Source organism: Dermochelys coriacea, chromosome 5, assembly GCF_009764565.3.
Source record: "Dermochelys coriacea isolate rDerCor1 chromosome 5, rDerCor1.pri.v4, whole genome shotgun sequence".
NCBI lineage: Eukaryota > Metazoa > Chordata > Testudines > Dermochelyidae > Dermochelys > Dermochelys coriacea.
Window position 1 is genome coordinate 33,995,945 of NC_050072.1, and position 16,314 is coordinate 34,012,258.

The 16,314-nt window shown below is 43.9% G+C and overlaps 1 protein-coding gene across 1 annotated transcript in view; it reads left to right on the plus strand.

Annotated features, from left to right (window-relative positions):
- ITGA1 (integrin subunit alpha 1) overlaps positions 1-16,314 on the plus strand; it is a 129,537-nt gene that overhangs the window by 72,524 nt on the left and 40,699 nt on the right. The window contains exons 10-13 of the mRNA XM_043514359.1: positions 3,886-3,959; positions 5,460-5,604; positions 6,418-6,560; positions 11,373-11,516. Coding sequence (XP_043370294.1) covers positions 3,886-3,959; positions 5,460-5,604; positions 6,418-6,560; positions 11,373-11,516 — 506 coding nt within the window. The remainder of the gene's footprint in view (positions 1-3,885; positions 3,960-5,459; positions 5,605-6,417; positions 6,561-11,372; positions 11,517-16,314) is intronic.

A 16,314-nucleotide genomic window follows, 5' to 3' on the forward strand; every position in this document is an offset into this window, starting at 1 on the left:
GCATGAAACTTCATGTTGAAGTGCCTGACTTTAATGTGTTTCAATTATAAGTCTAACCAGCATCGCATTAACATAAATCTTACATTTTATTTCCTGGGGCGGGGGGGGGGGTTGTTTGTTTAAAAAAAAACTACAAAGGAAAAAAACAGAGAGAGTGGAAAAACCAAAGCCAAGTAACACTGCACAATTCAATTCTGTGCCAGAAAATGCATTTTTGTACATAATCTTTTTCATATGACTCTAAATCTCATGGCACGGGCTGTGGATTTAACAGCAGTTTTCTGTTTTACCCAACCTTTAGGTTGGCAGAAGTGTTTTTTGCACAAAACATCTTTAGTATAATGTTTCGCAGTTTAAAAAAAAAATGGAAAATTAGAGTAGGCGCCATTCTCTAATCTGTATTCACAGCGGTAACTGTAATATTATCATCTACAGTAGAACAGGAGGATCCCACTTTACCCCACTGGCTACAGAGAGGCCATCATGGGGAGTTTAAGGTTACCCATGGAAAATAGTAAATATCAGCCAATATGTGACGTTAAAATATTCTGCTTTTAAAAATTACCTATTTTTCTCAGACTAAGTACAATAATTAGGTCTTGTGCAATCTATCAGGCTGTGTCTGCACTTATAATACATTGACTGAGTGGCCGTGATCATGTCTCCCTCTAGTGGCTGACTACAACAATTAATAGTTTATTGTTGACAAAAAAAATTACTCCTTTTGCTCAAGTGATGGACACCGGGGTTTTATGTACTGAACTTCATAGGCTGAACTTCCTCTGATGCCTTTGGTGACTAAATATGCATGTGGCAATGGTTTCTTACAAAGGGGTTTGTTTCAAATTCTTTGAGGTTTGCCTGTAGTTAATGTTCTCAGACTACAGGCAAACAGAGGGTTCTTGCCAAGCAAACCTCAAAGTATGTTTTACAACACCTTTTCCTCTGTTACTATGGGTTGTTCTCTGGGATTTATCAACCCACGGAATGAAGTAAAGATATGAGCTGAATGTAGCGTTGGGCCAGGGAGCCTTTCTAATCCTGCCATTGATGAAAGTTGGGAATCTATCTGCCTCCTGAATCTTTTGAAAAGATGCTGTACCATACCAGGCCACCAGATCAACTCCTTATCCAAAGCCATCTAAAAGAAAGAGTGGGGTGTTCTTTTAGCTTGTTGGAAAAGAATAAGGTTCCCAGCCCTTGTCTGAAGCCAGGTCAGCCAAGTCTTGCCTGAAGCTCAGTGAATCTTTTAGTGGGGGTTGGGATTCAAAACCCATTGTGTTTATCCCAGTTTAGGGTTTTGGTGTGGAAGGTTCACACGGCTCTAACGTTAATTATTCCTTTCTGATAGGGCATATAAACGATGTCCCTGGCTGGAAGGGGTTAATTGGCAATCTGAGGCTTAACTAGCCATACCCTATCACATCTTATTTGACCGTTAAGCTTAAAAGGAGAGTTTAAAAGGGAGAAGCCCAACAATTAGAGGCTGATGGGGAAAGTGGTACAGACAGACTGTCCTGTGGAAGGCAAGGAGCCTGCCTGGAGACAGGAACCCTGATGAGCTGCAGCCTATCTGAACTGCTAGCAAGGGGAGGAGAGTACTAACTCCTAGACAGTGGTGGTGTTTGAGACACAGGAACCTGCAGAAAGGTGTGGTGAAAATGGTAGAAACTGAGGAATAGGTGGTTTACTGAGCCTGGCTGGGCTGAAGGACTGGTTGCTTTTCATTAGGGCTGTCGATTAATCGCAGTTAACTCATGCGATTAACTCAAAAAATTAATTGAGATTAATCAGAGTTTTAATCACACTGTTAAATAGAATGCCAATTGAAATGTATTAAATAGTTTTGGATGTTTTTCTATATTTTCAAATATATTGATTTCTATTGCAACATAGAATGCAAGTGTACAGTGATCACTTTATATTATTATTTTTATTACAAATATTTGCACTGTAAAAATAAACAAAAGAAATAGTATTTTTCAATTCACCTCATGAAAGTATTATAATGCAATCTCTGAATCATGAAAGTGCAACTTACAAATGTAGATTTTTTATGACATAACTGCACTCAAAAACAAAACAATATAAAACTTTGGAGCCTACAAGTCCACAAAGTCCTACTTCTTGTTCAGCTAATCGCTAGGAGAAATAAGTTTGTTTACATTTATGAGAGATAATGCTGTCCGCTTCTTATTTACAATATCACCTGAAAGTGAGAACAGGCATTCTCATGGCACTTTCGTAGCTGGCATTGCAAGGTAGTTACATGCCAGGTATGATAAACATTCATATGCCTCTTCATGTTTCGGCCACCATTCCAGAGGACATGCTTCCATGCTGACAATGCTCATTAAAAAAATAATGCATTAATTAAATTTATGACTGAACTCCTTTGAGTAGAATTATATGTTTCCTGCTGTTTTATCCGCATTCTGCCATATATTTCATGTTATAGCAGTCTCAGATGATGACCCAGCATGTTATTCATTTTAAGAACACTTTCACGGCAGATTTGACAAAATGCAAAGAAGGTACCAATGTGAGATTTCTAAAAAGATAGCTACGGCACTCAACCCAAGGTTTAAGAATCTGAAGTGCCTTCCAAAATCTGAGAGGGATGAAGCGAGAAGCGTGTTTTCAGAAGTTTTAAAAGCACAATGCTCTGATGGGGAAACCACAGAACCCGAATCACCAAAAAGGAAAATCAACCTTCTGCTGGTGGTATCTGACACAGATGATGAAAACGAACATGCATCAGTCCGCTCTGTTTTGGATCGTTATCTAGCAGAACCCGTTATCAGCATGGACACATGTCCTCTGGAATGGTGGCTGAAGCATGAAGGGACATATGAATCTTTAGCATATCTGGCATGTAAAGATCTTGTGCTGCTGGCTATAACAGTGCTATACAAATGCCCGTTCTCACTTTCAGATGACATTGTAAACAAGAAGCAGGCAGCATTATCCCCTGCAAATGTAAACAAACTTGTTTGTCTGAGTAACTGGCTGTACAAGAAATAGGACTGAGTGGACTTTCTAGGCTCTAAAGTTTTATATTATTTTATTTTTGAATGCAGTTATTTTTTGTACATAATACTCCATTTGTAAGTTCAACTTTCATGATAAAGAGATTGCACTACAGTACTTGTATGAGGTGAATTGATTAGTGGTTTAATCGCATGATTAATCATGATTAATGTTTTTAATTGTGCCATTAATCACGATTAATTTTTTTAATCGCTTGACAGCCCTACTTTTCATATTTTTTAGGATTTTGGTAACAGGCTCAGAGGTCCTGGAAGGTGTTAGATTTATAAAATGGTCTGGCCAGAGTAGACACTGGGGAAAATGACACAGTATTTCTGCATTACTATATCTGGCCACAAGGGGTACACTGGGGTGGCAACTTTGCTACATTTTCATTAAAGCTGCCTACCATTTTTGAGTATTTGAGAGGAAAACAAAGTTGCACAATAGGGGTTTTACTATTTACTTAGCTCAAGTGAAAAATGGCTGGACCAGTTTTGATCAGACATACCAGACATATTTACCATTGGGCTGAGGTCAGTCCAAACATTATATTAAAATAAATGATAATACAATAAGTTAGAATGGATATAATGCACTAGAGTGGAAACAGCTTCTTGTTCTTAATAGTAGCACTAATTACCCAGGCCATTAGTCTGTAATGTTCATCCTATTGGGATCTGGGAGCCATTAAGTCTGTAATGTTCATTAAATAATGATGCACAGTAAACTGTGTTTAGTAAACAGTCTAGTTAATTGCATCATCTCACCATCAATTCAGGTCAGGGTTTTCATTATATTATTTTATACTGAAACCCATAACATGTTTAAAACTTCAAATGTCCTGTTTGATAGCTACAACAGACCAGCTGGCAGCCTCGTTTGAAATGGAAATGTCTCAAGCTGGCTTCAGTGCTCATTATTCCCAGGTAAATTGACTGTTTAGATGTAGAAATTATTTTTAGAAGGGAAGCAGCTGTTTATTGGTTAATGAATGGTTTTGGAATTAGAATTCCTGATTTCTGTGCACAATTTTGATACTGGTTTGCTGTATCAGATTTTGGAGCTCTCAATAACTCAGTCATTTGTAAAATGGATATAAAAATATTTATAAGAATAAGTAATTCCCTCACAGTGTTTTGTGAATCTAAAGTAATTAATGCTCACATAGCACTGTGACATCAGCAAATGATTTTCTATAAATGCAAATTGTTGTTATTGTATTTTAAAAGTAAGAGATTTTATGCCATCTCTTGGAAGGATTTCATATTATTAAATGACAGTTTTAACCATAAAATACTGAAATGTATAAGTTCTGTATTACTAGAGGTATAGCATTTTTTATTACATTGACTTTTTCAAATACATAAATTCTAAGTGATAAATATTAATGAAACATCAGTGCAGGGTACTTGAAAACTGATAGTAACCAGAAATCATTAACTCTTTATTTATTTTAGAAAATAATAATGTGCCCATTGTGATGATCTAGACAATGTACAAAATTAATATGTTAATTAAATACTAGGCCAAAAGGATGGAAAGACCTCCACCCTAAGAAAAAAAATAGAGGCAAAGGAAAACAACACAAAGAGAGAGGGGATGAACTGGACAGTTCATCGGAGATGAACTGGCCCATGTGAAAAGGCCTCTCCCACAGGTTTGAATGCAGTTAGAGTTTAGCATTGATGAAAACCTGAGCAACAGACTTGGATTCATTTGACCTTGCACAAATACTGTTTCAGAAATACAATCTCTCCACTTTTACATGGAGGGATATAAAATATAACATGGTAATTATGATTCAGAGAAATTATTAGCCCTTACACACAGATATTATCCAGACTGCCAGCCAGGGGAAGGCTTAAGATCCATTTGGTACTGTATATGGTTGCAGTAGCCAAAGGGTCAAACTGCCAAGATCAGAACCTCATTGAAGGAATGGATTTGTTGGTATTTCGGCAGACTGGAAATGGGACACCTTTACTCTTTCTGGAAGGCCAGACTGACTCCTGCAGGCACAAAAGATCAGCAGACCCCCCCCCCCCAGGGGTTTAAAATCCATCTGGAGATCAGTAGGAGCACTGTACTAAGAGGCTACCCAAGAATGGCATTAAATGAGTGCATTTCCTAGTTGGCCTTGCCCTGGCTACTTTTGCTGTCTTGCTTATGCTATCTGGGTCTGCATCCCCCAGTGGAATAAGACATGTTCCACTTTGCCTTTACTCCTTTGGCCCAAAGTTGTTAATAAAAATGGGATGAAAAGTGACTTTACTTTATGATTGTGAGGAACATACTAATGTATGAAATGCAAGGCTAAATATTGCAAGTATATGTGAAATAAAAATCAAAGAATATCAAAGAAAATCCAGAGATGATGATTATGGTTCCTTTAAAGAACAATGTTTGGTTTTTTTCCTGTATGTAAGGACTGGATCATGCTTGGAGCAGTTGGAGCATATGACTGGAATGGGACAGTAGTCATGCAAAAAAACAGCATGGTTTTAATGCCAAGAAATGATACATTTCGTGACAAGTCTTCAGAAAGAAATGAACCTCTTGCAGCTTATCTAGGTAAGAGAAATGATCCTTTGACCTATTAATTTTGTGTGTTCTCTATAAAACTCTTCCAAAAAGATATTCCCTACAAAATACAGTCCTGGCTTCTAGGTGGTGAAGAAGATTTGGACTCCAGGGGCATGTCTAAACTATAATAGTTCATCATATTAGAACCTGAGTATGACCAATCGAGTTAGATGACACAATATGACCATAACTCTGCAGTCAATGTAGATCAGGAAACACCCAAACCTTTTGGGTCATTCTAGACTGCAGTTGAGAGCAAGCTTCCCAGCCCGAGCAGATTGACTCATGCTAGTTTGGCTCAAGCTAACATGCTAGCAGAGTGGACATTGCAGCACCAGTGGAGGCTCAGGCTAACCACTTGAATTCAGACCCAGGGGAGTTGAATCCAAGGTAGCACAAGTCCTTCTACCTGTGCTATGAGGCTCTCTCTCAGCTGCAGTGTAGATGTAACACTGACAGACCTTGGTTGTCGGGATTGAACCGGGGACCTCTGGAGCTTAGTGCATGAGCCTCTACTGCATGAGCTAAAGGCTAACTGGCTGTTAGCTAAGGCTGTAGAGCAAACTCATTTAACTCTCTCTAAGTGGTCTTGGTGCCAGTAAGTGGGACAGAACACCACACCCAGAAGGTCTGTGGGTTACATAGACACACCCTTATACACATCTGCTAGCATGGCCTCATGGAAACAAAGTTACACTTGTATGTGTTTTTGCAGTATTGGACCTTAAGGTTTTGAATCACAGCAATTATTGCTGATGCAGTCTGTAAATGTTACATCTTGAATTATTTTACTTCTCCTAGGATACACTGTAAATTCAGCATCAACACCTGGAGATGTGCTATACATTGCTGGTCAACCTCGCTATAATCACACAGGCCAAGTTATCATTTACAAACTAGTAGGAGGAGATGTAAAAATACTACAGCGGTTAAATGGAGAACAAGTAAGCATGTGTTTTACAGTTAAAATGTAGGTGGAATATAGTAAACAAATCTGTTCACAATGTAATTTGAATGAAAACTATGGATCAGAAAAGCATCTTAGGGAAATTCATAGAATCATAGAATATCAGGATTGGAAGAGACCTCAGGAGGTCATCTAGTCCAACCCCCTGCTCAAAGCAGGAACAATCCCCAACTCAATCGTCCCAGCCAGGGCTTTCTCAAGCCTGACCTTAAAAACCTCTAAGGAAGGAGATTCCACCAGCTACCTAGGTAACCCATTCCAGTGCTTCACCACCCTCCTAGTGAAAACGTTTTTCCTAATATCCAACCTAAATCTCCCCCACTGCAACTTGAGACCATTACTCCTTGTTCTGTCATCTGCTACCACTGAGAACAGCCTAGATCCATCCTCTTTGGAACCCCCTTTCAGGTGGTTGAAAGCAGCTATCAAATCCCCCCTCATTCTTCTCTTCTGCAGACTAAGTAATCCCAGTTCCCTCAGCCTCTCCTCATAAGTCATGTGCTCCAGCCCCCTAATCATTTTTGTTGCCCTTTGCTGGACTCTTTCCAATTTTTCCACATCCTTCTTGTAGTGTGGGGCCCAAAACTGGACACGGTACTCCAGATGAGTCCACACCAATGCCGAATAGAGAGGAATGATCATGTCCCTTGATCTGCTATCAATGTTCCTACTTATACAGCCCAAAATGTCATTAGCCTTCTTGGCAACAAGGACACACTGTTGACTCATATCCAGCTTCTCGTCCACTGTAACCCCTAGGCAGTGATGAGCTACCAAAATCTTAACAACCGGTTCCCTATAAAAAATTCTGATTTAAGGGATGTGCCACAGTATGTATTTTTTGTACCTTTCTCCATAAGAAGTGGCAATGCATTGAGTCATTGGGAGTCATATTTAATAAAAAAAATAAAAAACATGTTTACATGTTTATTACAATAGAAACAAATTATTACTTTATTAAACCCATATCAACATAATGAATGAGGCAAGTGCGACCCCTGTTAATAAAATAATAAACTAGACCAGGGGTGGACAAACTTTTTGACCTGAGGGCCACATTGGGGTTGCAAAATTGTATCGGGTGCCGGGTAGGGAAGGCTTTGCCCCCTCCCAACAGCCTGTCCCTGCCCCCTATCTGACCCCCACCCACTTTCTGCCCCCCGACTGTCCCACTCAGGACCCACAACCCATTAACCTCCCCTGTTCCCTGTCCCCTGACCACCCCCTCCCAAGACCCCCTATCCTAACTGCCCACCAGGACCCCACCCCCTATCCAACTTGCCCCGTTCCCTGTCCCCTGACTGCCCTGACCCCATCTACCACCACCCCGACAGAGCCCCGGAACTCCCACACCTACCCAACCCTCCCTCCCCCATTCCCTGTCCCCTGACCACCCCCCAGAACCTCTGTCCCCTCCTCTGCTCCCTGCCCCTTATCCACCCCTCCTCCCAACCCCGGCCCAGTCCCCATCCATGCTGCTCAGGGCAGCATGTATGGATGCCACGCGGCCCGCTGGAGCCACACCGGCCACTGCTCGCGTAGCCCCAGGCAGCTGGCCCTGGGGGCTGCCGGAGCAGCAGTGGTCCTGAAGCAGCAGTGGTGCCCTGGGCCACCCGCACCCCAAACCACCAGCTGTGCCCCAGGTCGCCCGCCCCTGCCCCAAACACACACCCCTGCCACTCCAGAGCAGCAGCGGCGCACCAGAGACCCTCCTTCCCCCAGAGCAGCAGCAGCGCCCTGGAGCCCCACAGAGTACCTAAGATTTTGTCAGGGGTATTTATAGTGCAAGTCATGGACAGGTCATGGGCCGTGAATTTTTGTTTATTGCCTGTGACCTGTCCATGACTTTTATTAAAAATACCTGTGACTAAATCTTAGACTTAACCATGAGATACTCCTTTCTCATCCCTGTAATCCCTGGCCTCATTCACTACACATCTTCCAACTTCTGCAACAAATAAAAGAGGGGTCACTACACAACCCTGATCCTTCCTCAGAGCAGATCCATCCAGTGCACTGAATGAGGCAGGAGTCCTCCGGAAAAACTGGTCATGTAATTAAAGACTATATCAAAATACAAATACACAAGGGAGCCAAATTAAGGGTGCACAGGCAACCCTAATTCTGGCATTTCCTAACTTCTGAGTGCTCGGCATTGCAATCTTATTAATAGCCTTTAATCTGGTTGGGGTTTTTTTGTAATTTCCTAGGTATTTAAAAAAGCAAACTGAAACATCAGAAATTCCATCATATGGCATCATATTGACATCCACATGGTTCATCAGCTGAGTTGAGACCTTTAGATCCACTGCACAGATCTTAGCTTCTTGAACTAATGGAGTAAAGGATAGCAATAGTAGGTTGTCATCCTCTATGTGGAGCAGCCCCAGGCGGGGATGAGAACACACACTGCCAATGGGAGTCATCGATACTTGCTGACAGCAGAGGAATGGTGAGACTCGAGAGTCTTGCATTCCATTTCAGGCTTTGAAGGGGCGTGTACTCTAGTAGTCACAGAACCTTCTGCCTCTTTTCTTACCCAAGCTTGACCCTTTCTGTCATGGTCCCTCCCACCTGTACCTGTCCCAGTCTTTACTCTTCCCCCACCCCTAGCTCCTCATCCCATCCCATTCTCCTTGCCTTCCCAGTCTCCACTCCTCAGGCTTCTCATGCTATTCCCATTCTCTTTGTCAAACCAGCACCACACTTGCCTTCTCTTCCCAGGTCCACATCTGATCTTGGTAACTGTCCCAACTGGCTCCCAGTCTCACTCCCCATCCCCCCACACACATACAGAGTTTTCCTCACTGGCTCCGTCTCCTTGTCCAAGCAGTGCCAGCCTCCGCTCAGTGATGAGCTGCCAAAATCTTAACAATGGGTTCCCTCCTCACCCCACGAAGGGGTCGTTGCCCACCCCCGCCCCCCGGGACTCCTGCCCCATCCAACCCCCCCACATTCCTTGATGCCTCTCCCAGGACCCCTGCACCATCCACCCCCTCCCCTGTCCCCTGACTGCCCCCAGAACCAGGCAGGAGGGTCTCATGGGCCATCGTAGTGGGGGCGAGTTGGGGAATCCTGGAGGTGCTTACTTGGGGCAGCTCCCAGGAAGCATCCGGCAGATCCCTCTGGCTCCTAGGGGTGGGGGAGCATAGCTGAGGGGGAGCAGCTGCTCCCCCACTGATCACATCAAAAGTGGCTCCTTAGGTGCCAACTCCCTGGGTGCTCCAGGGCTGGAGCACCCACGGGGAAAATTTGGTGGGTGCAGAGCACCCACCGGCAGCTCCCCGCCCCATGCCTGGCCCCAGTTCACCTCACCTCCACTCCACCTCCAACCCTGAACGCACCGTCCCGCTCTGCTTCTCCACTCCCTCCCCCGGCTTCCCGCGAATCAGCTGTTCAGCGGGAAGCCGGGGAGGGCTGAGAAGCAGTCGGCTGCTTCCTGCTCAGGCCGAGGGTGGCGGAGGTGAGCTGGAGCGGGGAGCTGTTCCTCTGCGTGACCCCCCAGGTTACCTGCTACGGCACGGGCGGCCCTCCTCGCACCCTCCCCCCCTCGTCCTACCTCACCTCCGCCTCCCTGGGCCTGAGCGGGAAGCCGCGGCCTGCTTCTCAGCCTGCCCCAGCTTCCTGAATGAACAGCTGATTCACGGGAATCCTCGGGGGGCGGAGAAGTAGAGCGGGGCGGCGCGTTCAGGGGAGGAGGCAGAGGCAGAGCAGAGGTGAGCTGGGGCCAGGGGTGGGGCGGGGAGCTGCTGGTGGCTGCTCTGCACCCACCAAATTTTCCCCTTGGGTGGTCCAGGGCTGGAGCACCCATGGAGTCAGCACTTAAGGCACCACTTTTGACTGCCTTGCGGAACAACCCCTTCTAAAAGGGCTTCTAAATTTAACAATCAGTTCTAGCGAACTGGTGCGAATCGGCTCCAGCTCACCACTGCCTCCCCTCCACCTCCCCCCACACCAGCTCCTAGGCCCAGCCTCCTTACCCAACAAATCCTAGACTCTCCCCCCAGCTCCCAGTCATAGTTTTTTCTCTTCTGCCTCACGAGGCTCCTTGTTCTAATCTACTCCTTTCCTTTCCCTGAGTCTGGCTTTTGTGCCCTCTGGATTTGTGTCAGACAGCTTCCTCTTCTATACTGTCTGGGTACCAGCAGAGATAGTCACTGAGAGCACCAGAGAGACAGACTCCTTGCTGTCACTTCCAGAGCACCCCAGTCCACATCAGCAGAAGCAGTAATTATAGGGAAAGTCGGGCTTTGCTCCCCATATCCCTAGGCTTCAGTATGCTCATTTTCTTTGTGGGGATGGTGTATGCATAGTCTGGTCACACGTAGGAGTTATGGAGGGTAGAGCACTAAACTCTAACTCTCCACTAAAACTAAAAAGGGATATTTTTCAAAAGCTTATAACTTGTCCAAATTTGGGCAGATTTTCACAGGAAGAGCAAAAGGCAGATCCCGGACAGAAATGTCAATTCCCTGCTCCAAAGCAAGAGGGGGAAGAGGTGTTAGACCAGCTCAAAGAAAAGGTCCCCACATTTTTTCTAAAGGGAAAAAAACATTTTTTTCTAGTCTGATTCTCAGAAATTGGTGAACCATTTTGGCTGAAATTTTCCAGAAAATGCAGTTTAAGGCAGAAACCTCACTTGTAAAATTTCAGCCCAAATGGTTAATTTCTCACAAAGATATATGCAACTGAAACCAGGGTCTTATACTGGGAAATGTTGAGCCTCCGTAATATTAGGCAGTACTATCAGTCTCGCCTATAATAAATATATCATATATTTTTATTGCAGATTGGGTCATACTTTGGGAGTGTTATTACTACAATTGACATCAATAAAGACTCATTTACAGACATTCTGCTAGTTGGAGCTCCTATGTACATGGGAACTGAAAAAGAGGAACAGGGAAAAGTGTATGTGTATTCATTGAACAAGGTAACAGTGATACAGTTATTGGCTGGGGAAAAGGGATATGCTCATTAGTTTCTGTGGATCCCTTATTTGAACAATTAATTTGATTAAAACCTTGACTTGGAGATACTCAAATAACAGAAGGTGAGGGAGGTGGCCTACAAAAAGAGGAGAATGGAAAATATTTTTTTAATGACAAATCTAGTTAAATTACCAGCACACAATACAGAGTAGTATTTTATATGGCTAAGAAAGGTATCCTTAGTAGACCTGGGTGAAAACTGACTTCAGCCCCCATTCATACTACAACTTTCAACTGTGTTGTCAACAAATTAGGGAAAAACCTTGCTGTACCTGGGTCTCCTGAGTTAGTTACAACTGCAGTGTGGATGGAACTTGTTGGGTCTTCCTGCTTAAAGAGGAAGGATGGTTAGAGTGCTAGCCTAGGTCAGGGGAGAATGGGTTCAGTTCCTTGCTCTGCCACATACTTCCTGCTTGACTCTGTGGTAGCCACATGGGAACACTCAGGTAAATTAATCTAAATTAATAGTTGAAGTGGATTTTTAGTTAAACCACATTAAGCCTCTTTGTGGACACTCTGAATCAGAAGTTAAATGGCCTTTAGCTTAAGCTAAATCAAATTAAGGCAGCTTTAATTATGAATCAAAGTGTCCACACAGGGGCTAGTCCACACAGGGGTTTAATCTAGATTAATTTAATGTGACAAAGTTCCTGCTCTACCTTGGTGGGTCTTGCACTTAGACCTTTGACATCTCACTGGAAGCTGTGTGACTTCTCTTGCATGATCAGCTAGACATTCTGCACCTTTCCATACCTGGTAGATTTACCATATGCATTAACGAGGGACCGTTGCAAGGATGAGGAGCAGACTCCAGCATCAATATCTGTCACTTCTAAGAGGGTGGATAGATGGTACCAAGTTCATCACAAGGGCTTTGAGGAAGCCCCTCACAAGGGCTTCTATTCACTTCTGGTGCCAAGCTCACTTGTCATAGCAGCTATTCAGGAAAGATCCAAGCAGCAAAGGCCTTATAAACAACACCAAGGGAAAAGGATCATAAAAGAGTGGATCTGTTCGGCAAAAGTCTACTCCTCTGACAGTTTCGAGATTGCCAACTGCCAGGTGTTTCTGGCAAAATGTGTCTATCTGCACTCGAACAAATTGTCTCAATTTATAGAAAGACCTTTTGCAGGAGCACACGGAAGAATTAAAATTCATCATGCTAGAGGCACAGTTGATAGCTGGAACTTCCCTGCAGGCTGCTTTGGATGTGTCTGACACATCTGCATACACCATGACAACACTGGGGGCAATAAGAAGATCCTCCTGGTGCTAGTCACTGGGGATACCAAGGGAGGTCCAAATCATTTGAGGATTTTCCATTTGAGGACTGCAATCTCTTCAACTCAAAGACCAACAAGTCCTTCCACTCATTAAAGGACTCCAGAGCCATTTTGTGTTCTCTAGTCTAGTACACACCAAAGAGAAAGCAAGCCAGACCTCAAGCCTCCTTCAGCCAGCATTTCTGTGCCTCATACTATTATAGCCCAGAGGGGGCACTGGAGCTACCAAGGAAGAAGTATAGGTTCCAGTGCAGATGACCCACTGCCTCTGACAGATACGACACATTAGATGTCTTTCTCTTGACAGCAGCTTTCACACCACAGTCAGAACCTGTGGAGATTTCTACTCTTCTCCTCCCCCACTTTGCCTCTTTTGGTAACTGCCTTCCTTTTTTTCAGTAGCCTGGATTGGGATCATCATGGACCAGAGGGTCCAAGAGATTGTCAGTAATGGATATTTGCATAGAATTTCAGTCCCTTCCGACCCTCCACCCCCTTTTCCCATCCCCTTCAGGGACCCCTCACAAAATACCATTGAAGCAAGTGGACTCTCTGCTACATCTCAGAGCAACAAAATAGGTACTCTTAGAGTTCAGAGATAGGCGGGTTTATTTCTACAATAGTATCATTCCAAAGAAGAAAGAAGGTTCAGTGTCTTAACTGCATATTTCCTATGAGTCAGATGTATCTCACATTTCTAGCAGGAATATCTCCGTATACATGCAGAGTCCGGCCCTTTGGCCTTTCCACAGCTCGAAGGGTACTATCAAGTGCTTGGCAGCTCATTTAAGGAGATGTATCCCATTGACAGGTTGAGCTGAGGAAGATCATCCCCAGCAGGTAACAAACTCAATTCAAGTAACATTACACTGGGCTCAAAGACAGTAAAAAATCCACACTAACTCTTAATCAAAGCATAGAGTTCATAGGAGTCATGTTAGATTCTAGATCACCAACAGCTTACCTCCCAAAAGAAATATTCCAAACTATAGCTGACCTCATCAGCCAACTTCAAGCTCACCCAAAAACCACAATAACAGCATGTCTCATTCTTCTGGGACACATGTCCTTATGGTCCTATGTGACAGCTTGACAGACTTTGTCTATACTTCATGCAATGGTGATTGAAATCAGTGTATCTACACAGCAGACACTACATGGATGTGTTAGTCACAGTTCCAACCTCAAGAAGTCCTCTCTCATTAGATTGGCGAAAAGACATCTCAGGTGTGCAAAGGAGTAACCTTTTCTGCACATCAACATACCAAGACTCTGGCAACAGATGTCTCATCTCAGGGATAGGGAAATCATCTAAATCACCCAACATAGTCACACAACACAACAGTTAGATCCTACATCCAGATCCAGTATTGTTATACCTGACAGCCTGGAAACTGGCTAGCCAACATCCACTGAAAAAAAGTGTTCAGCAGAAGTTCATAACATTCTGCACCAAAGCAGGAAAGTCTCAACTAGACTGACTTCCATAAAGCTAAGTGGAAGAAGTCTTCTATTTGGGCATCTCATCAGCAGCTCCCCAACAATACCCACATTATCAATATTGGACTATTTCCTAGCCCTGAAATGATTGACTTTCTATTCGTTTCAGAGGGATCCATCTAACAACAATATCTACTGTAACAGGGCAAGGCCAGATGGCTATCAAAAAGTAGTGGGAGATAGATATATTAGCTCCAGCCTAAACAAATCCCTGGTACCAGGTTAAGTGAAATGGAAGCTGCTCCAGGTCAATTAAGATACCTGGGGCCAATTAAGAACTTTCCAGAAGGCAGGGAGAATGCTATGTTGATTGGGACACCTGAAGCCAATAGGGGCTGGCTGAAACTAGTTAAAAGCCTCCCAGTTAGTCAGGTGGGTGTGTATGTCAGGAGCTGTGGGAAGAAGTTGTGCTGTTGGAGAGGCTGAGTAGTACACACCATATCAGGCACAAGGAAGGAGACCCTGAGGTAAGGGTGAAGTGGAGCTTGAGGAATTGAGGGCTGCTGTGGGGGAAGTAGCCCAGGGAATTGTACATGTCATGTTTCTAAAAGGTCAGCTACCATAGCTGATACTATTAGGGTCCCTGGGCTGGAGCCTGGAGTAGAGGGTGGGCCCGGGCTCCCCCATCCCCCACCTTTGCCCCCTGTTTAATCACTGAGACTGGGAGACAACAGAGACTGTACAAGGAAGGATAACTTCTCCTCACCGCCCTTCCTGGCTTATGATGAAAATGGATCAGTAGACTGTGACCCTTGTCTCTAGGGAAAGAAGGGTTATGTGGAGGGTCACAGTGAGCCTCTGAGGCTAGCGAAATCCTCCAGGAAACATGGGACCCACGGAGGCAAGGACAGAGCTTTGTCACACTACGCATCACCCTCCTATCCAGGGCCATGCTGTGTTTTCTTACCCTGCAGTGACCTGATTCCTTACAGGCCTCTTTAATTTTTTTTCTACAGTTCAGAAGCTCCATCCCACTTGGGATCTCAGCATAGTATTAATAAGGTTGATGGATTCCCCACTTTGAGCCCTTAGCAATCTGTCCTCTGTACCACCTATCTATGAAGACTGGCTTTTTAGTAGTCATTACATCAGCTTGAATGATAGGGGTGACTCAGGTCCACAAGTCAGTTCTTCTATAGTGTTTCATAAGGACAGCTTTATTCTCAGAGCTAACTTCCTGCCCAGAGTTGTTTCAGAATTCCATATGAACCAATTTATTAATCTCTGATTTTTCTTCCATGAGGTTAACTCAACCCTAGAGGAAGTTATACTTGATGTAATAAGGGCATTGTCAAGACAAAATCATTCAGGAATACACATAGGCTCTTTGTGACCTTTGCTTATAGGGTTAAGGATCTCACAATATCATCACAGAAAATATCAATATGGGTCTCTAAGTGTATAAGAGTATGTTACAGTTTTCCAGGTTAGATCCACCCAGCAACATTACAGCTTATTCCACTAGAGGTCATGCAGCCTCTGCTATCTGACTGAAGAATGTCCCTATTTGTGACATGTATAAGGCCAGCAACATGGAGTTCAGTCCACACATTAACAAAAGACTATTCTTTGATACAGGCATTTAGATCAGATGCCTACTTTGGTAGGGCTGTCCTGCAGGATTTCTAGTATCCATCTCTACACAAACAGAAAATTGCTTGATGGCCACCACAAGTGGAATCCATATGCATAATCCTTTGAAAAAGAAAGCATGGTTACTTCCTTTACAGTAACTGTGACTCTTTGAGATGAGTTGTCCACATGGATTCCACAACCTGCCCTCCTTCCCTGCTTCTACAGGCATTCTGTATTACAAATACATACAAATAAACTGAGGGATGGTTGGGCACACTCTGCCCTTTATACCTTAGGTGGGGGTCTTGAAGACATCTAGAACCTGGCACAGCCTGAATGGACCCTGATGACCAAAAGAATCCAATCTTGCACACATGGGATG